This window comes from Macaca mulatta, chromosome 17, assembly GCF_049350105.2.
Source record: "Macaca mulatta isolate MMU2019108-1 chromosome 17, T2T-MMU8v2.0, whole genome shotgun sequence".
In the NCBI taxonomy this organism is placed as follows: Eukaryota; Metazoa; Chordata; class Mammalia; order Primates; family Cercopithecidae; genus Macaca; species Macaca mulatta.
In genome coordinates, this window is record NC_133422.1 from 15,616,794 (window position 1) to 15,644,751 (window position 27,958).

The window sequence follows — 27,958 nt, forward strand, 5'->3', positions numbered from 1 at the left end:
CTTAATTGTAAATTTGGGAAAATTATACATACTTCAAAGGCTTTGCTTATTGCATACCATCTGGTTGCCATTTGTCACCATCACTGTCTACCAGAACCATCATTGCTGAAGCCATTAAAGTAGATGAACTTGGCTAGGAATAGAGAGTAATTAAGTTTTAAAAAATGAATGAATCTTAGGGAACAATTATTAAGGGATATATGACTGAAAAGCAAACCTGAAAGGAGCTTAAGAGTATTCAAAGCGGGACAGGCAGACCATCAAGATGGCAAGACACTACAAAGGGTCAAGGGGCGAGAATTTCAAGGAGGGAATCATCAAAAATGTCAAATGCTACAAAGAAGTCAAGGAGGATAAAGAAGAAAAGAAAAAGATAGAACATTGAATATAGTGCTTTGAAGATTATCCTTGCTTAGTGGAACTACTACATATGTTAGGCATAGAAGCCAGTTGCAAAGGTAATAGGATTGAAAACAAAAATTTCACCCAGACTCCAAGGAGATGTGTATCAGATACCAAAGTGAATTGTGAGACAGATCCTATTCCAGAAATTTCAAAGCAGATATAAACAGTTCTAGACCTTAGTCTTCTTATCCACTTTGAGGATATAAAAGGCTTAAGTTACTGGAGAGAAAGCAGATCTATGAGAAGGATTCCTTAAGAGACAGCCTTGCTGTGAATTCCGTCATTCCAAAACAGGGGTGATGCTCTCCTTCACCTCAATAGGGGTTTCACTGGAAGATCGTAAGTGCTTGATCAGTGTCCTCTGTGGACAGAGGGAAATGACAGACTGGTATTCATGTGTCTGACTTTCACCCAAGAGCCTCTGGCAGAAAACTGAAGGAGGCTTGGTTGTACTGGGTGGCCTGTTGTTGGAGGTAAAGGATGCATGAGTGTTCTGATGGATTTGAGGGCACAACTTGGCGTGGAACTAATTTAAATTCTTCCCAAGAGGAGCATCTGAGGCCAATAGGGAGGGCTTTGGAAAACAGGGACTGAGAGAGATTCAGCCAAAGCTGGAAGAAATTGAATCACCCACATCAATAAAGAAGAGCAGAATGTTCCCAGTGAGAGTCCCTGAAGAATCCATTAAAACACCCCAAAGAAAAGTTAGCTTTAAATCACAGTTGCTGGCTGAGAGAGTTTGAAGCCACCCTACAACAGAATAGTCAAGTAAGGACTTTCCACCTCTCCTTTCTCATCACCCTGCCCCATCCACCTCATCCCTATTCCAATCCTGGAGAGATCAAAACAGTGGGGAGGAGAGAGCAGGCAGGAGAGAAGTCATCAACCCTCCCCTTGTCCTGCAGAGTAGGGGACTCACCACATGCTACATTGGGCTCTAGCTAGGTGTAGAAACAGAACTCCAATTTTGAATGACTGTCATGTGGGACTAGATACTTTCACTTCGGAATGATGATGGCAGTTCGCATCTAGTAGAGTCCACAAGACTTTCTGACTATCTTAGGAGGGACCAGAAAAATATTGGGATTCCTGAGGTGCCATCCAGTGCCAAGAAAGGAACTTCCAGCCTTACATAAACCTAAATGGATAGGGGAAGACAGATTTAAAAAAAAAAAAAAACTGATAAAACCCCCTAATTCTTGTGTGTTCCATGTACCAGTTACTCAATGGTATAACAAATGATCAGGTTGAAGAAGTGGAGGCTTCAAGGACAGTTATTATTTATTATTATTTTTTAGCAGTTTGGCAGAGAAAGAAAGGCAAAGTGGTTTGATGAGATGACGGAGATGACTGGAGGCTCTTTTAGGATAGGAGGAACCTGGGCCTAGCTGTGGGCTGAAAGAAAAGAGACTATAGATAGGGTAAAACAACAAATCCACAAAACAGTAGGAACAGAATACTGACAAGGCAAGGTCACAAAGAGAAATAGAAGACAAAGACAGGGACCATCATTGATTTTAGAAGAGAAAGGAGACTTCATTTTTTGGAAAGTTGAGGAAAGCAGGAGAGAAGATGAGGAAAGATATAGGTCATTTTGGTCTAGAAGGAAAAGAAATAACAGAGTTTACAGTGAGTGATTTTGACCACGAGGGAAGGGATAGGAGGGAAGCTCCCCTTAGAATGAGGGCAGTGGGTGGTATTTGTTACTCTGGAGACCAGAACTAGGAGGACTATGTACAAGCTGGGGAGACATTAATTTGGGCTCAATAACTTGTTAAAAATGAGCACTAGGCCGGGCACGGTGGCTCACACCTATAATCCCAGCACTTTGGGAGGCCGAAGCAGGCGGATCATGAGGTGAGGAGATGGAGACCATCCTGGGTAACATGGTGAAACCCTGTCTCTACTAAAAATTCAAAAAATTAGCCAGGCATGATGGCACATGCCTGTAGTCCCAGCCACTCGGGAGGCCGAGGTAGAAGAATCGCTTGAACCCGGGAGGCAGAGGTTTCAGTGAGCCGAGATCGCGCCACTGCACTCCACCAGCCTGGGTGACAGAGTGAGACTGTCTCAAAAAAAAAAAAAGCACTAGTGGACAGTGGAATTGGCCTTCTTCTAAATTTGCACCCCACCATCAACAAAGGGTTCCAGTTGGGGATGGAGGAACAACTGTTGGATGCTGTGGAGAGGGTTTCTGCCTCAAAGGGGAGGGGAAGCTGATGACCTCCAAGACCTTTAGTGTCCACGATTCACACACAATGCTATATTTTGTAGGGTTTTCCACATCAAAAATTCATATGTCACTGTTACTGAATACAATAAAAAGGAAGGCCCATGAGGAGCGGAAGAGAAAATGTAAAGGAAAGATTGCAGAGGTTATACAATGCCTTGATTTTCTAAGTAGGAAATTATCTATTTGTAGCGATGAACTAGCTTGAGCTTGAGTTAGAGTCTGTTGCCAAGGTACAGTACTCTGTATGTATCCATAGTTTGGCTGTTGATTAAATTGGAACAATCGCTATGTTCTGGGACATTTCATATTTATGCACGAGCTAAAAGGTAGCTATGGTCAGGAAAGTCTCCAGAACCCCCTGCGGCCTTTCCACTGCTTGGAGGCAAATAGGAACTTGCTGACGAGAGCAAAGCAGGTTAGCAAATGTGTCCTGTATGAGCAAAGCACGTTAGCCAATGTGCCCCGTATTCAGAACACAAAACAGACAACAGCTCCCAAACCCTCTATTTCAGACATCAAGCTGAATTCTACGAATCAATGCAAACAGGAATGATCATACCAGATTTTATATCCTTTTCTCATAAGACAATGAAGAGCCACAAAAACTTAGAATTATTCACCAAGATAGCTATGTTAGTTTTTCAGTTGTTTGGCTTTTTTGTTTGTTTGTTTGTTTTCTGAGACAGAGTCTCGCTCTTTCACCCAGGCAGGAGGGCAGTGGCACAGTCTCAGCTCACTGCAGCCTCGACCTCTGGGGCCCAAGCGATCCTCCCACCTCAGCCTGCCAAGTAGCTGGGACTATAGGTTTGCTCCACCATGCCCAGCCAATTTTTTGTAGAGATGGGGTTTCACCATGTTGCCCAGGCTGCTCTTGAATTCCTGAGCTCAAGTGATCCACCTGCCTCAGCTCCCAAACTGTTGGGATCACAGGCATAAGCCACCATGCCCGGCCCTATACTGTTTCTTTAAAATAAAAACTGTACATTCCTAGAAGTAACGTCTATTGAAACGATAAAATATTCTAGCACCAACAAGTACCATCCATCTCAAAGAAATCTACTCACAGATGCAATGTAAACTGGCCTTATAATCCAATTACAATTTAGATTTACAAAGAGTTGTCTGTCTATTGTAAATCAATAGTCATTTTACCACAGTATTTTTCCTAAGAGATAAAAGCCACTAGAAAAATATGCAATATTTAATATTCTGGGTCAAAGTTCAGTACCTAAGATCCTCTGACATCTTTACACTTAAACAACATTAAAAGTCAGTATGGACCAGCCTGGCCAACATGGCAATACCCCGTATCTACTAAAAATATAAAAACTAGTCAGGCATGGTGGTGTGCACCTGCAGTCCCAGTTACTTGGGATGCTGAGGCAGGAGAATTGCTTGAACCTGGGAGGTGGAGCTTGCAGTGAGCCGAGATCACACCACTGCACTCCAGCCTGGGTGACACAGCTAGACTCCATCTCAAAAAAAAAAAAAAAAAAAAAAAAAAAAAAGGTCAGTTGAAGGGTCACATCTGATCTAAGTGTTACTGCCTGCAGGTACTTGAGCTTAGCACACTGCCCGGTACATAGTAAGCTAGCTTATTGAATAAATAACTGCATGAGTGAAAGAATGGATGGATTTTGTTAGCAGTGACTCAAAAACTAGTTTGTGAGGAGGAGTGGTCTTTGGCCTGACTGTGAGCATCTTCCAGTGTTTCCATTAACCTTCTGGTTTCCTAGCATCGCCAGCCTCAGGACAAAGCAGCAGAGCCATCAGGTCTCTTTAACTCAAATCAACGTGGGCATGGAAAGAGGGAAGCATTTACCAAGGGCTGGGACTTTTGAGCACTGCCACTTTTAGAAGTCTGATTGGTTCTTCTACATGTGGTTTAGTTTAATCTTCCAGAGATTCCCTCCAGAGAAGAGTGGGTATCTTCAAAGGAGCCTTAATTCCCTCTCACCTCCACCACAGCAACAAAAGTTAAGAGTGGAAGAAAGCAGTAGTAATCGCTTTCTGGTTCCAAAGAGCACCAAAAGCAGAGCTTGATGTCATCTGCCTCCAATTAAGCCCAGCAAATGAAGCTACATGGCTGAGTCCAGCTGCAATCCACTAGGAGGTATATTTCAGCTGAGGTGTCATTCCCCAGCATCATTCACTGGGTAATAAGGAACACAGTTTCGAATGTGCTTTGACATTTATTGTCTCATTTGAGGTCCATTACAACTCAGGAAAAAAAAAAAAAGTGTTTCAGGGAATAGGAAGCAGGCTTGGAGATGTAGAGACCACACAGAAAGTAGGACACAGAGCCTGGATGAGACTGTGTCTTCCAAACACAATCCCACTATTCCAATACTGTTCCTACTATTCTATTAGGTTGGTGAAAAAGTAATCATATATATATATATATTTGCCATTACTTTCAGAAGCCATGATTACTTTTGCACCAACCTAATAGGTTCTAGCCCTATTTTCTTATCACCCGGAATTACGGAAAGCAATCAGAACCCCCTGGTGAATGGTGCCTGATGCAGCTTCTGTCTTATTCGGGACATGAGTCCCAGGAAAATGGTTAGGATAGAATATTTCTAGAAATATTTACCAAGCAGATCTTGGATACCCAACACCATGGAGATCCATAAGAGAAGCTGAGGAAACGTCCATTCTAGAATCACATACCCAGGAAGAACACTGGACTACAGGTACATCTGTCTGGTGCAGGGAGAAGCAGAACTGGTATTTCCTGGAGATCGGTCACTACACATGCACACACGTGCACGGGCATACACACATGCACACACACACGCACACGCACACTGTGTCTCAAAAGTCTTCCTGCAGTTTTGAGCTTTAATGACTTCAGAATTATAAACACTATAAACATACAAAAATCTGAAAGCTTATTTACATTTCTTCTATAGTTACTTAGTTTTAGGAATACTAAATACATTTTTTTTTTTTTTTTTTTTTTTTTTTTTTTGAGACGGAGTCTCGCTCTGTCACCCAGGCTGGAGTGCAGTGGCCGGATCTCAGCTCACTGCAAGCTCCGCCTCCCGGGTTTACGCCATTCTCCGGCCTCAGCCTCCCGAGTAGCTGGGACTACAGGGGCCCGCCACCTCGCCCGGCTAGTTTTTTGTATTTCTTAATAGAGACGGGGTTTCACCGTGTTAGCCAGGATGGTCTCGATCTCCTGACCTCGTGATCCGCCCGTCTCGGCCTCCCAAAGTGCTGGGATTACAGGCTTGAGCCACCACGCCCGGCCCTAAATACATTTTTTAATTTTAATGTTTTGTTCCAATTCACATTTACCACCTTCAATCAGAGGGGCAAAAACATTTTACAGTATAGTATATGATACCCCTACAATCCACACACAAATGACCCATATCACATAACATCTCATACTAAGCCTGCAGTCAGTAAAAGTAAATTTCACATGTGCTGCTGTGAAAACAACATCACTACTAAGTCAGCTTGTAAGGATGGCATTTTTCTTTCTTTCACACCCTAGAGCTCTTCTTTTTGTTTATACAAATTCAATTTTATCTTGTTAGATACAATCCACCCTGTTAGAACCTTTTCGGATCCTCATTCTACCTTTAACCACATCAGCTCTCCTCCCTGATGGTTCAAATCCACACAGCTTTAATGTTCTCCAAAGGACCCCATTTTTTTTTTTTTGAGACAGTCTTGCAGTCTTGCTCTGTTACCTAGGCTGGAGTGCAGTGGTGTTATCTCGGCTCACTGCAACCTCCACCTACCAGGTTCAAGTGATTTTCCTGCCTCGGCCTCTCGAGTAGCTGGGACTACAGGTGTGTGCCACCACACCCAGCTACTTTTTTGTATTTTTAGTGGAGACGGGGTTTCACTGTGTTAGCCAGGATGGTCTTGATCTCATGACCTCGTGATTCTCCTGACCTCGTGATCCACCCGCCTTGGCCTCCCAAAGTGCTGGGATTACAGGCATGAGCCACTGCGCCTGACCTCAAAAGGACACTTCTAACCATGCTAAACCATATTAAGTCCAAAGCAGATTCTTGTGGTGTGAAACCTGTTCACTCTCAGCAAACAAACAAATCCCTTCCTTCAGGGGCCTGATGGGACAATCCTAATAGAGGCCTCCTCCGGCACATTGGACATCAGCCTATAAATCAGTACCTTTCGGACAGAGAAGATAAATCAATTAAAAATACAACCACCTATACCATTTACTACGTATTTTCATCTTAGTCCAAGGGATTTCAAGAGGGGCTCTGTCAAATGCACTGCTGAAATCTCAGACTGTCTGACAGCATTCCTCTGATCCACGAGGTGAGGAACCCTAACTGTGAAGGGTCAGATGAGGGGCAGCCGCAGCTCTGTTTTTGATGTACTCTACTAACAAATATAATGCTATTACTGTAAATATCTAAGGACAGATCCAAACAAATATGATAAACATTAGTTTACTTGTAATCCAAGTTCAAATAAAATTCGAACAGCTTCCACCAATGTCTTTTTTAGGTTGAATTTTGTTCCCCAAAAAGATATGTTCCAGTCCGAATCCTGGTACCTTTGAATGAATCTTATTTGGAAATAGAGTCTTTGTAGATGTTACCAAGCTAAGATGAGGTCATACTGAGTGTGAGTGGCTCCTAATCCAATAACTGGTGTCCTTATGAGAAGAGGGAAATTCTACTGAAATGCAGGGGAGAAGGTTACATGAAGATGGAGGTGGAGATTGGAGTGATGATGCTGCCACAAGTCAAGGACTGCTGGAAGCCATCAGAAACTTGGAAGAAATGAGGAAGGATTCTTCCCTAGAGCCTTCAGAGGGAGCACAGCCCTGCCAGTACCTTGATTTTGGACTTCTTGTCTTCAGAACTGTGAGCCAACACATTTCTGTTGTTTAAGTCACCCAGTTTGTGATACTTTGTTACAGCAGCCCTAGGAAATTAATTCAACATCTAAGCAAAACAATGGACTTTGAAGGTAATGCCGATTAACATCAGAATCAAGAGCACTTAGGAACTGATTGATAAAAAACCAGAAAGATCTAAGAGAAGCTGAAAGAGGATGACAGATATCTGGACTCCCGAGCAGGTGGCAGTCCTGCCCACGGTGAGGCTCCAGATGGCAGTGGAGTGAATGGGTGAAGGAACTAGCCAAGCAGAGTCGAGGCACTGGCTTTGAGGCTGGGGGGTTGGACAAGAATTGACATCCAGCATCAGGCTCATCCCCAAGGAGTTCACTGTCTCCCCCAAGCATGGGGTGATGATCCTTTCTCAACAAAACCCTATCACTTTTAAATGGCAACAGATCACAAATTCATCCATTTGTCATCAACACAGAAGCAAAACCATGTTGAGCTTCCTGTCTCCAATGTGACATTTTCCCTGCCTCTGTTTCATCATTCTAAATTAGACAACAAGGGAAGGATCTGCTGGCCTCTCTGCTTGTCTCTATCTATAGTGCTCTAGCCACCATCTCCAAGGTGCTAAGATTCTACTGATTGATGACGATATCGCTAAAATGGTTACATTCTGAACCAGAACAAGGAAGGTGTTATTTTCCGAAAGTGCAAACTTAGGAGTGGAAGGAGGCTCCCTGGCAGTTTCCTATATTAATCTGGCTCCAATGTGGCCCCATGAAATATTCATCTACAATGGCAAATCTCCTCCCAGGATGGACCTTAAGAGACATCCTTAGGAGATTTCCTAGCAGTAATTAGAGGGATGTATTATTGCTAAATCCTGAACTCACTGGGAGCCGGGTAAATCTGGGAAGTTAAAATAAAAGTGCCGCCTTGTGGCAAAAGGCCCACTTCTTGGCACCTTAAATGAAGCACAGCCCTGCACAGGGCAAGAGTAGTAATTCTGAAGAGGCCTGTACCCACTGCTGACACCCCTTTAAGGAAACTACTACGGAAAAGGCCAAATGAAGCATCGATGTGCAAATACCATTTAGCAAGTACAGATAAGCTGGGTTAAATCATGCTCGGAGCACTTAAAAAAAGATTCAAATGTTAATACATCAGCACTAGAACATGCTGTACAAGCAACAGGAAAATTGCAGTTGTCAACGTGTGAATTTAGTCTTGGGGTAAGTTCATCCAAGGAAGTAAAATCTCAATTTAGATCGTTTTTCTATTTGAGCCCCCTTCCTTCCATATCCACGTGTTTCTTTTGGAATGGGGGAGGACATCGTTACTCAGCAAATGTATTTCACACCAAGAAAGGGTTAGGACATTATTCATCCAGGGAAGGGATGTGAAGTTCTCAGCTAATTAGTGTGAAGTGGTCCTTCACAAGGTCAAACCACAAAAGATGGAGAAGGTGCCCTGGGATGTGTGTGTGTGTGTTTGCATGTAAGCCCTTGTGTGCATATCTCTGTATATCTGTGTGCATTCTTTTTTATTCTTTTATTATTTATTTATTTATTTATTTATTTATTTGAGACAGAGTTTCACTCTTGTTGCCCAGGCTGGAGTGCAATGATGGGATCTCACCTCACCACAACCTCTACCTCTCAGGCTCAAGCCATTCTCCTGCCTCAGCCTCCTGAGTAGCTGGGATTACAAGCATGTGCCACCATGCCTGGCTAATTTTGTATTTTTAGTAGAGAAGGGGTTTCTCCATGTTGGTCAGGCTGGTCTCGAACTCCCAACCTCAGGTGATCCGCCCTCGTCAGCCCCCCAAAGTCCTGGGTTTACAGGTGTGAGCCACCGCGCCCGGCCTGTGTACATTCTTTTTAATGAGAAATAATTCTAAGGGGCAAATAGCAAGAGGAAAGGGGTAGTGCGCCTACTGTATTACAGAATTTCTGGCATTTCCCTGCTGTACTTCTCAGAAAGTCTACCTGCTCATCATAGCAGGTGCACAGGAGTAGCTGCGGCATCGTGGGTGGAGAGCCCATTGATTGTTGCGAAGGGAAGCCCAGCTGTGTGAGCTCACCCAGCCCAGCCAGCAGGGAGAAGGGGCCCCAAGTCCATCTGGGGCCTAGATGGAGACCCCAGAGCTTGGAAGATGTGGCCAACTCTGCTTGCTGGTTTGAAAAAGAGATGTATTCCAGGTCGAGTTTGACAGGCTGTTTTCTATATCGAAGCAACAAACAGGCTTTCATTTCAGAATGCATCTGGTCTCCTAAACCATTCTATCACAAGCAGCTATTTTCTTTAAATGGAAAGTCAGGGCAGTTTATTTTTCTCAAAACCGTGCTGTCAACTCTTCTGTCTGACTCTTGACTTTCACCTGTTCTACACAATGGCAAAGCTGTTCTTAAAACGGTGGTGTGGGGGAGACCTTCCCTGAGGACACTATACTTGTGATATATTTACAAAAATCTGTGCCTCAAAGGGCACGTAGATCAGAAATAAAGATGGAATGTATTTGAGTCAACTTATTTAGAGAAAAAGGGATGCCAAACCACTCTTCCAGTTTTGGTCCTTGAACCAAAATAAATCTCTTCAAATGACACATCTATTTACATTCTTAATGGGCATTTGAAGTTTTCATGAGAAAGGGGCAATTTTAAAAATCCTTATCCCTCCCTACACACTCTAAGTCATTTTTTTGGGGGGACAGGGTCTTGATCTATCACCCAGGCCTAGTACAATGGCACAATCAGGGTTCACTGCACCTTTGACCTCCCTGGGCTTAGATGATCCGTCCACCTCAGTCTCCCAAGCAGCTAGGACTGCAGGTGTGCACCACCATGCCCTGCTAACTTTTGTAGAGACAGGGTTTCGCCGTGTTGCCCAGGCTAGTCTCAAACTCCTGAGCTCAAGTGATCTGCCCACCTCGACCTCCCAAAGTGCTGAGATTACAAGTGTGAGCCACCACACCCATCCTTTAAGTCATTTTTAAATCAAAGAACTGTAGTTCCTAAGTGCATACAGCTGATAATATGTATATATGCGTGTAACATAGATGCTGTGCATTAACACACATCTGCAGTGTCGGGGTGAGATCACTACATCACATCACTTTCCCATTATTGTTAGTGCTCAAGTGTTGCTCAGCCACTATTTCAAAAGCTCACTGATTTGTTTTTCTGTATTCATCTAAGCAAATAATTTATTGTCATTTCAAAAAGCATTTCCAACTAGGCAGAATCTGAGTTGTCAGTAAATATGCAATGCTCCCCTAATTAAATTAGAGTAATATTATCAAGGAAGGGGTACAATAATCTTTGGTACAATAATCTTACCTGTGATAGTGCTAAGATTCTCAGATGATTAATGGTATCAAAAATATCATTCTTAAAGTCACAACCTTTCATATTCATTTCCTAAGACATGTTTTTCCCTCTTTACAACCATCCCCTCTTTATCAGTTACGGAGTAGCACATTTAGTTTGTTAACGGAAGGAAGCTAGCTTCTCTTTTCTGATATCTCACAGATGCTAATGACACATGAATGCTACAGTATTTAAAGGAAAAAGGGAAAGCAAGCCACTTGCCTGGTTAGGAATTAAAGGAAGCTACCTGAAAGCTGAGCCTAGAAACATCTTAAATGATTTTATGATGACAAATCCCTCAGCTAAAAATTGTGGAAAAAATATAAAATTAAAAATGTAGAAATCCACACCATCATCTTCTATGTAACATCAACTTAATTATTAAGTGGTTATAAATTAGCCATTAGTTACTTATTCTTCTAAATGATTTAACTTTTCCAATTCTCATTTCATCTGTTTTCCATATTAAAAAAAAAATCAAAGAAATTCAAGATATGGAAAAGACACGCTGGGTGAGGATCTGAAACTGATTTGGTAGCTTTGGAGTTGACATAATCTTGGCCTGGTGCAGCTCATTTTTGAAAGCTGCCTCAAATTTCCCCTGGTTTTGAACTTTTTTTTTTCCTTACCACTTTCATCTAGCAAGAAATCATCCTGGTAACGGAACTTCTCCGGTCCACATGCAATAAAAATGTCATCATCACCAAAAAAGTCCTGAAGGCACATCACCTACAAGAGAAAAGCATGGCACTCAGCAAGGGTGGTAGAACAGCAATTACAACAACGCAACCCCACGAGCAGACATCTGCATAAAGCCCCTTCCCACCTAATGGAATCAACAGGGCAGCTTCTACAGAGGAATTTCAAAAGAGGGGTTCGAGCATCTGTTACTAGTAAGAAACATGTTCCATTTCAGTTCTGCAGGCAAACAGGATAAGGAAAATAGAACCCGTAACTGTCACATTTATTACTTGATATATCAATAGGCTCTGAGGTAAGAGCCCTTTGTTTCCATATTAGTGTAGGTGCAGTGCCCCTTTCCTCTTCGGAATGTAATCCTCTTTGATAGCAACACAAGTCAGCATATGGTTTTAACAACAAATATGTTTAGTAATTGATGCCATCATAATCACTGAAGAAAAATATTTCTCTCATCATATGAACATAATCACCTCCTTTAAACCCATTCCACCTCTAGTTGAAAGAAAAATGAAACTCTTTTAAAAATAATAATAAATAAATGAAGCTATTGCTTAGGGTTAGAGAGATTACGGTAAGTGTATGCCCACACCCAAGCTCTGCCAAACTCTAAAACTCTCAGGCCACCCATTTCTTCTCGTCATGCAAAAGGCAAGTTTTAAGGCAACCTTTTGATATTTACTCGACTTACTCTCCAATGAGAGCTTTAAGAAAGCTAAATGTCATTTTTGCAAGTAAATGTGATCAAAATGAATAATTTTCAAGCATCTTGCTCTCTGTCTTTGGATAGGCTATGTAATATTTTGTTCACATTGTGTGCAATGCCAACACTAGGAACACTGCTGATTTCTAACTATTTTCAATTTCCTTTGACCACTTGGGCGAATCGTAAGATGGCTAGTTGCAGGCACCCATTCAGAGCTGTATGAAATAGAGGTTGTAATAGCATTTTCCCCTGGATATTTGAGGACCAGAGACAAGCCGCTCTGGAGTGCTCGTGGGCACCTCTGGAGTTCTGCTTTTTCGTCAGTCCCTGGGAATGCTACTCTGACACATCACATGTGCTATAAGACATAGAATAGTAAGTTGAGATAACATAGCATTATTTAGAGTCCCCAAATACAATGATGTGTGGGCTTTAGACTGTCTTTCCAAATAATGTCTCATTTCTAAATAATCACTTGGCTGAAGTTTTTAAAATTGAATTTCTACAACAGTTTGATAATCAACATTAAACAAGAATGAGGTATTATCCATGGTTGTCAGTGTTTAGTCTACCCATGAAAGCTTAAAAACACAGGGGATTTAAGAGGGATGCTGTAATCACTGAGGAAGATAAACTGAAGGGCTTCAAGAGTGATGTCAGAAGCTCTGATATTCTATTTGGTTTAAAAGCAGACCATTTGAATTCAGAACCCACCCTCCATTTCACTCCTCTTTCTCTGACTCCAACCCAATCCTGTTCATCTTTACCTTCATGACACCATAGCTTCTTCTAGCGTCATCTCAATCAACGCTCCCCCCCATGGCCATTTTCATTTTACATTTCATTTACAGAAAGTATTTACTGAACGCCTACTATGTGCCAATCAGCATCTGGCAGAAATGAAGAAGTCATGATCTCCAACCAAATGTGAACAATGAACCCAAAAGAGCAGTATCTCCTAAAGTGTGGATGGTTAATACGTTTTGTGCAAAAGAGAGTTCTAAAGCCAAACAGATTTGGAAAATATTTGTTTCCAAATTCTCAAAACCCTTAATGTTCTAATACACATCATGACGTCAAAGAAGAGATAGAAAAATCCAGTATTTCCCAAACTTATTTGATTCCAGAACTTTTTTTCTCACACAGCATCATGAAGACAGATAGTGTTCCTCAGAGTTCCCTTTAGAAGTGGCCGACAGCCATAGGTGAAAAGATCTCTGGGAACACAGGAAGAAAGGAGTTACCCACTCTGCTCCTAGGCGGCCATGCTTCTGCAGCTGATAAATATTTCATTGCCAACTAATTTACTCACTCAAACATTTATGATGGGCCTACTCTACATCAAACATTCTGATGATGTATCTCTGATAGATGAAAAATATTGTTTTTGAAAGGAAACACATTCTCAGTCCCACCATTTGCATTTGAGAACATCTGATTGCTAACCACATCCTACTCATCGGTGTCTTCATGTTTCATGTCACTTCTATGTGGACAAATAACTATCATCAAAACTACAACAGGTTTTAAGCAGGTTGCTAGCCAATGCTCTTCCATCAGTTTACTGAAGACCATTCTCCAAGTCTGAGACTTAAAGAACGGAACAAACAATGATCCATCTTGGGCAGGTTTTTCTTTTTTTTGGCAAGCGGGAAATGAAACGTGATGAAATTTTGATGTTCTTTCCAACACCGAGACTCCAAGAATATAAAAGGAATGCAATGATTGTTAGAGAAAAGTAACTGTCATCACCCAGCACAAAAAGGCAGGGGCAAGTCACCTCAGTGCCAAGCAGCATGCATTCATTTACCTCTCACCAAACAGTCACTGAAATGAGAGAATTTGTTGAACTAGCAGAAACTCTGATGTTTTCTGTGCTTTCTGTTCAACATCATGTAACCACTTCCCTGCTCACAACTTCCCATTGGAAAAGGTAGGTATGGTCAGTAGATCAAATTCAACTTTATAAAACTGCTCCTTGTTAGAAGTCTTCTTAAAAAGTTGATAGCAAAGGAGACTTAAACACAAGGTTATAATAAAGATGAATTTAGGATAATCTGTGCACTTCAGTGCGCTTCAATTATCCATGCACTCACGCTCTATCACTGATACAGAGGTAGCTATAATGTATTCCAACTAGCAAGAAAGAATAACAGAGGGAGATTTATAACCCACTTCTCTAGACAAATGTACATTGAGAATTTTCCTTGAGGCATTACTGTACATTCTGATATTAAGGAATTATAAAAAGGTAGAGGAATTGAAAACCAGTGTTTCGCATAATAATCTGATTTTATTTATCTATGCAGTGTTACTCCTTTTGAAACCTGGTGTTCTAAAGATTCAGTATAGTTACCAGTTTTTTAAAAAATTCATCTGATTAATGAAAAACAGGCTTCTTGTTACAAAGGGATAGTGACAATTGGCCTCTCAGCCATGAATTATCTGCTCAGTACGTGTCAGATGTTGGAAGCATTCACGATGACTAGATACAGGGCAGATGCAAAGGCAGAATTATCAAGTTTGAGAAAAGAGAGATGTCCATCCTATGGAGAAGCACCTTTCCAAGCTTTTCTGTTCCACCTCCATGCTCCTCTACCTCCCAGGAGAGTTGATGTTTTCAGAGCCTGCTCTTCTCTGTGGTTTCACTACGGTCAGAGATTCCGCCCCTGTAGTAACTTTCCAACCCAGGCCTTCCTTTCCCCCACCCTCCTCTCCTTTACCCCCAGAACCAAGTCAGTCCAGGGCTCATCCTCCTGCCTGTGGACCCTGGCATTTTACTCTAGTGGATTTTCTCAGCCCTACCTCCTTTCTGTCCAATCCATCCGGTTTAATTCTGTCAGTCTACTCTTCCTTAGCAAATTTTCAATATCTCTCTCCATGGCTCAGAAGGCCATCCATAGCTTACTATCCTCAAGTTAAAGTTCATCTTTCTGAGCCTGGCATTCCAGATGCCTCAGAATCTGACCCCAACCTATCTTTCAAGCTTCCGGTTTTTTTTAGTTGTGACATGGTGCCTGATGCTTAAATAAGCATTTGTTGGATGGATGGACAATGGATGGATTAATAAATGGATGGATGGATGGATGGATGGATGGACGGACGGACGGACGGACGGACGGATGGATGGATGGAAGAACTATGTCCTAACCTGAAACATGTTTCAATTTATCTGCTTTGCCTGTTTTTCTCTAAAAAGGGCTTGTTCTTTCCTACCTATGTGTTAGTTAGTTTGTTTGTTTTCTATCTGGTAACCTTTATTATTCTTTGCCTGTTCAAATCCCTCCTATGGCCCATAGCTCAGTCGCAGATTCAAACCCTACCTTCTCTATCCACTCTAATCCAAAGTGACTCATCCCTGCTCTGAATCTCTATCCATTGATCAATACGAGTTTACTGAGTGCCCATTATTTGCCAGTCCCTGGGCTAGATCTTAAGAACATGGCTGTCCTTATCCATCACCTCTTCTTTTCTCGTATATGTTTACAGACTTATGATCCAAATAATTCCTGTTGTGAATCAGTAATTCAGCAGAGAGTGACTTACATTACCTTCTAGTGGTTTTGTCAAAGGCTGGAGACAGGTGATATCACTCCAGCCCGTACTCTGACACCACAATGACTTGAGCTAATCAGGAAACCTCCATCAGCTATCTTGAAATGAGTCCTGTTTCTATAGAACCTAACTTCAGTCAGAGCAAGGGCAGTGTCTTCCATTGGGTGCCTTTTCTTTTGGCATCATGGAGATGTCTGCTTAGGCTATTCCCTAAGAACACAGCACTACCAACAGAGCCCAGCTTCTGAGTGAACCCGGCTCTTCCACTTGGATGTTAATCTCTTTGTGTCTCAGTTTCTCATATTAGTTGTTTCAAGATGAGTTAAGACGATGAAGCCAAAGAGAATAAGTCCTCAATAAATTTTAGCTATTTTATTAGCCCAAATGTATTTTTACTTCTAAATAAGTATAAATTGAGTGCAAATATACAGTATATACTTCCTAAGTTCTATACTAACATGCTTCTTTTCTAAGTTGATTTGAAGAAAATGTAGCAAATGCGTGCCTCTTCTTGCTTGGGGAATAAGGATTCTATCAGTATCATTATTTTGATGAAAGGCACACTTTGAATTAGCATCAGAGAATGGGTGGAAAGCTGGTAGAAGACGCTAACTCAAAGGTGGGGCAGAGTTTATACCACTGATTTCCATTAGCCTTCCACAGAATGATGCTGTGAAAAGTCATTTGTAAGCAAATTCACCTGACATAACAAATGTGCTAGGAACCACTGTCTTAACTCAGGGCCCCTTGAGATCTGTCACCAACTTCTAGTTTCGTGACAACCAGAGATTTTTATTCCTCTGAGAAAACTGCTCTCTGTTGAAATATCCCCCACTGCAAAAGATACTGTATGTGTAATATATGCAATTCATAAGCCAGATAATCTGTTTATAGTACACGACACTTAATATTCTGTTGACTAATTTTCAGTTTTTACTTAGCGCTTTGCTTATTATACGGAAATCTAACTCCAATGTTGAATTTTTTTTTAAGTCCAAAGAAAAACAGTCAATTTATTGCATGAGAGTTTATGTGATGGTGCTTAGCATTATGCCATACCCACAATACCTCAAAAAACATGGGTGATTATAATTGCCAGATGTGCTGGGAAAAGTCCTTGAACGAGGGTCAGGATACCTGGGTTCTGAGCCCATATTGCCTATAACTGTTGCATGAACTTGGATGAGTGACTTAAATTCTCTTATCAGTTACTGTATTGATTCTAATATGCTTTACCACAGTAATTATATATCTGATAAAGATAAAATAAATAGGAAAATTCTCTTTTCGGTGTGATGTACCAACAGGTATAGTTCTGTATACATTACTACATTTCATCTTCAACATACATGATAATACTGAATTCTTTCAACTATGAAGGAGACAAACCCTATTTGACAATAATTTATCGGTATCAGTATCCTGGTTTTACAGATGAAGAAAAACAGCCAGGTTAAACAGAAAATCAGTAGGAATTTGAACACAGGCCACTTAGAACTCAAATGCAGGCTCTTAACTACCAAGCTGTAGGAAAATGAGTCTATCATGCACTCTCGCATTTGCATATTATAAATTTCAGCTGATAAAATCATTATGATCAATAGTTACCACATATATTGTACATTAACAGTATGTAATAAAAATGGTGTCTAATAAACTCCCCCCTTTTTTAAAAGAAGGAAGTTTGAATTCTTCCTTTGGCTCAAGGAAGACACATTCCTTTTTCTGACTCTCTTTATGTGAAATCTGAATTCATATCTTTTCCATTAACTTGTCATTACGCACAGTCGTCCCAAGAGACTAAGCTGCTTACGAGGAAACAAAATGCTACAGACAAATATGGACTTCCTCTCCTCTGAGCTTCCGGCCTGAGTTGCTCTGCAAGGGCAGAGATTCAAACAAAGGCAATAAAAGCATCTGCTATTTACACATTTCCAAAGCAGGACCGTGGAATCCATTCCCCCTCACTGGAATAAGATCTCCATGGTGACGCTGACTTCAGGGAGCTGGGCCAGTTTCTCAGCAGGGCCTAGGCAAGGATATTTTCTTTACAAGAGCGCCCTCTTCAAACGAAACAGGGGATATCTCCGTAGCCCCGGACGCATTTGAAGCCACAGAAGTCATTGTGTCTCTATCAGGTGTTTTCCATTGTATGAGAGACACCAAAATATTTTGCTGTCACCCATTTAAAGAATGTATTTTAAGCAAGAGAACAAACCATCACAGAAGTAAAAACGAATAAATTCATCCCATCTATTGGAATCGTTGACTACGGCACGTTCTTTCTGTTTTAACTTTCTTTTTCTTCAAAATACTTCATTTGCAGTTTCTTAAACTTCTTGATACCCGTTAAAGATGGCAAGCTTAAAGGTTCTGTAGTTAACATTTTAATGAGATGCTCTTTACCACAAAGGAATGCTTATATATTTTTGAAAAAATATATAGTTACCTATGTATTTAAGGTGCCAAGTCAACAACCTTCCTCTTTCTGCACAATTCGTAACGTGACCATTATAATTAGCTTTCAGTTAAAACTTGGCACGTATGGGGCTCCTCGTCCTGCCAAAACTGAATTGAGAGGAGGTTCCTCTTCCAATTTCATTCCATACTTGGCTTCTTCTCTCCACTCTTAGCAATGAGCATTTTTATGCCACATGATATTATAAGTCAACCACTGTGAATTTTTCTGTCCTATAATCATGTAATTCCCTATGTTTCTGGTTCTAAAATATGTTCACAATTAGTTTTATAGCCTAATATTAGAAGTGTGTTATGTTATTGTCATAAAACACATTCTCCATCACTTCTTTACATTTTTGTTTTCACTCTTTGATGATAAATTTATGCAAGTGATAATTTATTTTCCTCTAGCTCTTATGGCTGGAAGCTTCTAATAAAAAATTCTTTAAAGAAACTCTGGCTCCTGGCCAGAGGAAAATATGTGAATAAAAATTAAATTAGTTAAGTAATAATAATAAACAGAAAGAAGAAAATAAAGATCCTCAAAGTACTCTTTACAAGTTTAAAACATGAAGCACTAAGACTTTTTTTTTTTTTGTAAAAATGGATAATACTGTTAAAATTCAGAATAGGCTAGGAGATTACACTCAAACTAACAGGCTGATGCTTAAAGAAATAGAAAAAGCAAAAGTTCTCGTTTGAAACGGTCGCAGTTTGATTCGCTGGGTCAATCAGAAAAAGTCAGTTATGGAATTGAAAGTGTATTTCTTCCCTGGATGTGTTCTCAGCTGCTGTAGTTGACATGGACATCAGCTATTGCAGCCTGCCGTTGAACATACTCTCTGACCCAGGAATGCACCCTTTATGCATGGATTACCATCTTTCACAGACTCAGACATACCTAAGCAGACTGCAACCTACTCTAAATGACTCATCTTTTGTTATCTATCCTTTATTTTTTTAAATGCTAACATTTCATTCTCTTTTTAAAAATGTGTCTCTTAGTCCATTCAGGCTGCTATAACAAAAATATCCTAGACTGGGTGGCTTGTAGATAGCAGGCATTTGTGTCTCACAGCCTGGAGGCTGGAAGTTCAAGATCGAGGCACCAGATGATTTGGTGTCTGGTGAGGGCCTGCTTTCTCACTGTAGCCTCACGAGGTGGAAGGGAAGAGGGACCTCTCTGGGGCCTCTAATAAGAGCCCTGATTCTATTCATGAGGATGATGCCCTTGTGACCTAATCACCTCCCAAAGCCCGCCTCCTAATGCCATTGTCTTGGAGGTTAGGATGTCAACATAGGAATTTGGGGGGATATAAACATTCAGACCATAGCAAAGTGTAAAACGACACCCTAGTAACAAATACTGACCAGGTGCCTTGACTCGGCCACCTAGTAGATGTGTGACCTTGGACAACTATTTAACATCTTCAAGCCTCAGTTTCCTCATATGTAAAATGGAGCTACCAATGCTTACCCCGTAGGGTTTCATGGGGGTTCAATGAGATAATGTATGTAGAGTAATCAGTACCATGCCTGGCTTATAGAGAATACCAGCGATGAGCAGCTACTGCTCTCAGTGCTGATATTAGTAAGGCATAGTAGGTAGGTCTCCGTGTTGAACATCAGTCTGAGGGATTTGGGGCTATTATTTAAGAACAGAATACTAAACTTGAAATATCTGGGAAAGAGAGGTATGAAGAATAGAGTTTACTCAGAAGGTTTCCAATCCTGGTCTTTTGCCAAGTTAATACATCAGTCCTATTCCTCTGGTTTCTCCCACTAAGACATCCTTTACTATTGTCTACTTCCTTTTTAGAATAGCTTACCTATTTCTTTCACTTAAGGAATTAAAGGATAGTCCAAGAAAATGAAAACTGTGACACAGTAGTTTCTTTGGAGAGGGTGCAAATAAACTCTGGTCTGAACCCAGAAGCTAACCTAAATCAATTACCTTAAGATGAATGTTCAAGATTAAGGGTGGCCAAGCCCAGGAAATTGGCTTATCTGAACCGTCTGACTGAACTCATTATTTTCAGGGATAGAAAAAGATTAAACTTATATTCTATCGCTGAGAGGATCTCCCAAAAGATTCATGCAAGTAGGTAGTTGAGATTGTGGCATGGTTTCTAATTAGGCAGAAACATCTTACTGTAATAATTGAAGAAAGAAGAAATAAAACTCTTAAGAGAAACAGGAAGCCACATAATATAGAATCTTTTGGAAATCCTTAAGGGGTAAAATGTGGCACTGAACATATGGTTTGTTGTCTGCTTAATGCCCGGGGAGTGATATTTGGACATAATGCTATCTTCAAGTCATTCTGAGAAACACTTCGAGTTCTCATCACCAATGTCAAGAAGTGTTCATAGCAGGAGTCATAAACACAGGACCAACCAGGGATAGGCAGGGAATACGGATGAGCAAAGGCTGGGCAAAAAAAAAAAAAAAAAAAAAAAGAAAGAAACAAAACCACCATCAGTGGCAAACTGGATCATAAATGCCCTGTCCAAAGCAAGCAGCATCAGGCACTGTGCTCCCACATTACTTTCTCTAAAACATTTTAATAGGAAGAACTGTTGTAAATTTAACATCTCCAATTAAAAAATAAAATCTGCAAGTAGTATATAAACCCATACAAAATGCTCCTCTGGGCTGGATTCAGTCCACTCAAAAACATCCATATAAAACTTTGAAAATAACTATACCTTCAAAAAAGATTTTCAAATGTTTATTCTTTTATCAGTTTGTGTATTCTTTGTTAGGGTGGTCACTATTTGAAAAGTTAAGATGAAGAACAAAGAAATGATGCTCTGAGATTCTCCTACTAAGTGTTTATAAGCCTACACAACACCATCAATAGAATAGGTTTGGGGCAAGATAAACTTGGAGCAAAGGAAAAGAGTCACTAATCAGCTAGTGTAAGGTGCTTTATAGGAGTCTTGGCATGCAGATAAAGTTACAAAAGTCAGGCTTCAAACCCAGAGAACCAAACCCAACCCACAAAATCTGTGCTAGGCAACATCCTCAGATAGAGTCAGGACTTTAAAAATGTGTTTAAAGCAACTCACTACTCTCTTATAATTTTGTTGACTCTTACTCAACATGCACACAAAGGCACTCTTGATGTTTTTTAGGAGCCTGGGATGAGTGCTAAGACCTATGATGTGTGAGGCCCTAAGAGAGACTTGACACATGATGTTACATTGATTTCTCACAAGGACTGTTTGGTAAAATCAGATTTTTAAAAAGTTTTGCAAGAAAAGTATAAGTATCAAAAATATTGGCATACATTTGAGAGCTAAAAACACAAAGATAAATCACTTTGCCTGGTATGTTCTTGTGCACTGGCTTACTGCCTGAGATTGTGTAAAATAATATTCCCAAAGCCATGGAAGTATGCTTTTGCCAGGAACATTTGTAAAGGTCACTTGACATTAAAGTATGGAGTGTGTTGCTGTAAATATTTTTATTTCTAGTTTGAATATACTTCTCTGCATTTATAACTCGAGATTAAAAGGCATTTTTTTATACAGTGCAAATTAGTCTTCTTAAGTAAATGATGATTTTCAAACAACAATCTCATAAAGCTAATGTTTCCAAAATAATTATTAGCGTCACCACGACCACCACTATAACCATCACTACCACTATAACTACCATCACACCACCACTACCTCTACTGTAACCATCACCACCATCACTGCTATAACCACCACCACCACCACCATTATAACCATCACCACCAGCACATCACCATCACCATCACACACCGCAACTACCACCACCACCACCATCACCACCACTATAACCACTGGCACCACCACAACTACCTCTACTCTAACCATCACCACCATCACTGCTATAACCACCATCACCACCACCACCACTACCACTACTATAACCATCACCACCACTACTATAACCACCACCACCACCACCACCACCACTACCCTAACCATCACCACCATCACTGCTATAACCACCACCATCACCGCCACTACTACGACTCTAACCATCACCATCATCACTACTATAACCACCATCACCACCACCACCACTACTCTAACCATCACCACCATCACTGCTATAACCACCATCACCACCACCACCACTACCACTACTATAACCATCATCATCACTACTATAACCACCACCACCACCACCACCACCACTACTCTAACCATCACCACCATCACTGCTATAACCACCATCACCACCACCACCACTACCACTACTATAACCATCATCATCACTACTATAACCACCACCACCACCACCACCACCACTACTCTAACCATCACCACCATCACTGCTATAACCACCATCACCACCACCACCACTACCACTACTCTAACCATCACCATCATCACTGCCATAACCACCATCACCACCACCACCACTACTCTAACCATCACCACCACCACCACCACTACCACTACTCTAACCATCACCACCATCACTGCTATAACCACCATCACCACCACCACCACTACCATTACTCTAACCATCACCACTACTATAACCGCCATCACCATCACCACCACTACCACTACTCTAACCATCACCACCATCACTGCTATAACCACCACCACCACTACCACTACTCTAACCATCACCATCATCACTGCTATAACCACCATCACCACCACCACCACCACCACTACTCTAACCATCACCACCACCACCACCACTACCATTACTCTAACCATCACCACTACTATAACCGCCATCACCATCACCACCACTACCACTACTCTAACCACCACCACCACCACCACTACCACTACTCTAACCATCACCACCATCACTGCTATAACCACCATCACCACCACCACCACTACCACTACTCTAACCATCACCACCATCACTGCTATAACCACCATCACCACCACCACCACTACTACTCTAACCATCACCATCATCACTGCTATAACCACCATCACCACCACCACCACTACTACTCTAACCATCACCATCATCACTGCTATAACCACCATCACCACCACCACCACTACCACTCTAACCATCACCACCATCACTGCTATAACCACCATCACCACCACCACTACCACTACTCTAACCATCACCACCATCACTGCTATAACCACCATCACTACCACCACCACCACCACTACCTCTACTCTAACCATCACCACATCACTGCTATAACCACCATCACCACCACCACCACCACTACCTCTACTCTAACCATCACCACATCACTGCTATAACCACCATCACCACCACCACCACTACTACTCTAACCATCACCATCACTGCTATAACCACCATCACCACCACCACCACCACTACGCTAACCATCACCATCATCACTGCTATAACCACCATCACCACCACCACCACTACCACTACTCTAACCATCACCACCATCACTGCTATAACCACCATTACCACCACCACCACTACCATTACTCTAACCATCACCACCACTACTATAACCACCACCACCACCACCACTACTCTAACCATCACCACCATCACTGCTATAACCACCACTACCACCACCACCAATATTATAACAATCATCACCACCACCACTACCACCATCACCACCACCACCACTACCACTACTCTAACCATCACCACCATCACTGCTATAACCACCATCACCACCACCAGCACCACTATAACTATAACCATCACCATCATCACCACTATAACCACCACTACCACCACCACTACCACTATTATAACCACCACCACCACCACCACTATAACCACTATAACCACTACTACCATCACCACCACTATTATAACAATCACCACCACCACCACTACTATGACTATCACTGCATCACCACTACAACCACCACTATAACTATAACCATCACCATCATCACCACTATAACCACCACTACCACCAGCACCACTACTATAACCATCACCACCACCACTACCATCACTATAACATCACCACCACCGCTATTACCACTACCACCACCACTATAACCATCACCACCATTACCATTATAACCACCACCACCACCACCACCATCACCACTACCATACCACCAACAGCAGTATAACTACCAGTACCACCACTACCACCATTAACACCACTATCACCATCATTACCATCAACACCACTATTTCCATAAAGGGAGCCCTTACAAAACTTTGGATTTTGTTCTAAATGAGCTGAGGACAGAGCCTTTTGTCTCTTGAGTGTTCTGTGCAGCATATTAGTCTGTGTTTTGCTCACTGGGTGCTTAACCACTTCTAATTGATAATAATCATCCCAGTAATATTCACTATAAATGCAACCTAGAATTCTAAAATTATTTTAGGAATACATTTACTTTTTTCATCCATACTTAAATGCAGCTACTAAAGACATTTACATGGCTTCCAAAATATTGGAGAAAGATCCTTGTTCTTCCAAAAATATATATGACAGCAAGTGAGCGCTTAAAATTATAAATGGAAACATTCTCTGGAATTGTTTGAACAATAATACTGTTTTTGCATAATTGTATTAAGATCTAAACACAGCTAATAAAAGGTTGAGAGAGATGGCAAAAGTAAGATAAAAAAATTTACAGTTCAAAATGAAAGCTTGGTTTGAAGACATTATGTTTTTATAAATAAATTCTGATGTGGGTACACAACTATGAATACAAACTTGATTCTTAATGGTCTTTTAAAAATTATATATGGTGATGAGAACACCTTAGGTCAATATTTCCTCTTTGTCTTCATTGTATACTACGTATATTAGAGCATCTAAAATTAATTCTTTTTTATTTAAATCTAGAGTTGAGTGAGTAACATGGGGCTGGTTTTCACCTCCCCACGAAGCATGAACTAAGGCATGAAGCATCATTACTTCAAATGCCTACAGAGACCTGGCAGGTAACATACACAGTGAAGTGGGCCAGGCATAATAAAACACCATGCAAACAGGGTGATCAATGGCCATGAACACAGGCAGACAATAGGAAACTGATGGTGACTGCACTGACCTGGAACACCCCCCGCCCCCACCCATAAACAGGGCAGCTCAACACTTGTCATGCAGGAAATTAGGCCAGATTGATTCATTTCCTATGAGAAAGTGAAATCAGACTTTCATTTGAAAGCCCCTGATTTTTAAAAAGTGGGCGATAAAATCGTGTTTTATAAAAAACATTGTGTATTCCAAATGAGACATGTCCATGTCCTGGATTCAACCCGTGGGCAGGCGGTTTGTAGTCTCCAGGGGAGAATTCCAGCAGCCATGGTTAATATGTGCAGAGCCAGTACTGTTGGTTGTTTCCATATCTCAGGGGAGACTACCAACTTCGGACAGACTCCGGCTCCTGTAATTTCCAAAGGCAGGGTAGGGCACAATCAAGACCCACCACTCCTGGAAATTAGAGCTCATGAGAAAACCAATACAGCAAGTTGTGTAGTTGTGTGTGTGTGTGTGTGTGCATGTGTTTATGTGCATGTGTTTATGTGCATGTATACATGGGTGCATCTACATGTGCTTACATTCCTGTCCTGGGAAGGGGTTGTGTTAGTCAACAGATTGTTTTCTGGGTCCTTCCTCTCTTCCCCTATGCTTGATCATCATGACTATCCCTTTCCTCTTCCTAGAGAGAAGAGGAGAGAAAGAAAGTGGAGAACCTAACAGGAAATTTTAAAGCAAATGTTACCAGCTCAGCAGAGGTGGAACAAACTAAACCCCTCCAATAAAGCCAAGAAGCTCCTTCTACTTCCCTTTCTCCCCGCTTAATCCATCCTCTGGCTCCAAGGGCAAATCACGGTTTCAAAAGCTACCAACTTCACCTTAAAAATGAATACTCTCTCTCTAAAAATAAAAATCCACCATGCGCAGTAATTTTCCTTTTGGCCACATCTTCTCCACCCAAATGTTAAAAAAAAAAATACCAGGGCCATTAAAAACTATTAGAAATGTTAGCTTTAGTTGGAAGGAAGCAGAGTAAATAAAACTCAGCTATCTGAGGAAATGGGGTTTAAGACATGAGAGTGAAAGGATAAAAATCAGATTATGTATTTATGTATTCATTTGTTTGTTTGTTTACTTATTTATTTATTTTAGAGACAGGGTCTCTGTTGCCCAGGCTGGAGTGCAATGGTGTGATCATAGCTCACTGCAGCCTCAACCTCCTGGGCTCAAGTGATCCTCTGCCTCAGACTCCCCAGAAGCTGGGACTACAGGCATTCACCACTACACCTGGCTAATTTTTAAATTTTTTGTAGACATGGGGTCTCACTATGTTGCCTAGGCTGGTCTTGAACCCCTGGACTCAAGCCAGTCCTCCTGCCTCAGCCTCTCAAAGTGCTGGGATTAAGGCATGAGCCCCTATGCCTGGTCAAAAAAAATCAGAGCTTTTCACAAATAATTTCTAATGGTTGATTTTTATTTATTGGGTTTCTCACAAACCAGGAATGAGTTGACATGATTCTTTTTTTCTTCTACAAACTTGTCTCATATTACTGATGGCCTTCTCTCATGATGTCATGCTTGGCTCTGAATGTCCCTAGTGGTCCAGTCCGTTTATGTACAGAACATCTACCTAGCACAGGAAGATGCTTTTGTTGTCTGGATGAGAACATGTTCATGTTTACATATTTTTATGTTCCAATTCACTTTAAACAATGCAGCAATATAGAAGAGTGTATAATAGAGGTTTTGAGCATAGGCTCTGGAGTCAGAGAAACTTAAGTTTAAAACTCAATTCCATGAATGGGAGACTTGAGTCACCTACTCACCACATTCCTTCACAGAAAGGAGGAGAATAACATTGCATCTACCTCCCAGGATGATTGAAAGAATTTGACAAGATAATGCATGGACATGTCAGGCCCAATGCAAGTGTTCAGAGAAAAGCAAATAATAGCAATATAGCCCTTAAGTTAATGTTGGTGAGACATAAACTTCCAAGATTACTCTCAGAGTCAACTATCATGGAACAGAGAGCAAAATAAATCAGTGGTTTCCAGTTTGTCCTTTCCTTGTACTGGTTTTACACAGAAAATTATTCTGGTCTAACAGCTGTTGGATTCAGACAACCATAAGGCATTAGAACTGCAATCAACATTGACCAAAGTGCATGAAAATAGTATTTTCTTTCCTTCTGTATATTATCCATTTTTCTTTTATATGTGAAGAATACAGTGCAATAACTAAATTAAGATGAACTTTCCCCTTGCATCCCCTGAAATAATATTCTTTTCAAGTACCTGAAAATTCCCTCGAGGCTGAAACATTTGTCCATGCCAATCATAACTTCCTTGATGCTAAAGGAAATGAGATCTAAGCACAAACTACCACAATCAACAGCAATTTAAAGGTTTAAAACCACAAAAAAGGCATAGTCATTCAATGCAAATCTCAAAATTAAAGTTCTCTCCTTGTTTCTGATTTAGACTAACTTCAACGTGTTATCCACAAGTTTTAAGTCTGACTTTAACATTAAGTGTAATCAGACACAAACAAGGTTAAAGTCACCATACATGATAGTCATAGTTATAGAGGTATTTAAACAAAATCATCATAATAATGTAATTTCTAAAGCAAACAAGCCCTGAACTTCTTTTTGCAATTATTTGTAGTGTTATACTGCCCTTCAGTGTCCAAACACATGAACTGTTAACAAAAATTTTTCAGCTCAAGAAGTGTCTATATGAAACTTTACAGTGAACAAAATAGCTATCTT

The 27,958-nt window shown here is 41.0% G+C and overlaps 1 protein-coding gene across 9 annotated transcripts in view; it reads right to left on the reverse strand.

Annotated features, from left to right (window-relative positions):
• The window catches only part of DCLK1 (doublecortin like kinase 1), a 350,726-nt gene that overhangs the window by 164,535 nt on the left and 158,233 nt on the right, over nt 1–27,958 (reverse strand). For all 9 annotated transcript variants that reach the window (XR_013407907.1, XM_028837437.2, XM_077974211.1 and 6 more), the window contains exon 4: nt 11,479–11,578. Coding sequence is in view for 8 of the 9 variants with exons in the window: in XM_028837437.2 (XP_028693270.1) it covers nt 11,479–11,578 (100 nt within the window). In the remaining variant the exon portion in view is untranslated. The remainder of the gene's footprint in view (nt 1–11,478; nt 11,579–27,958) is intronic.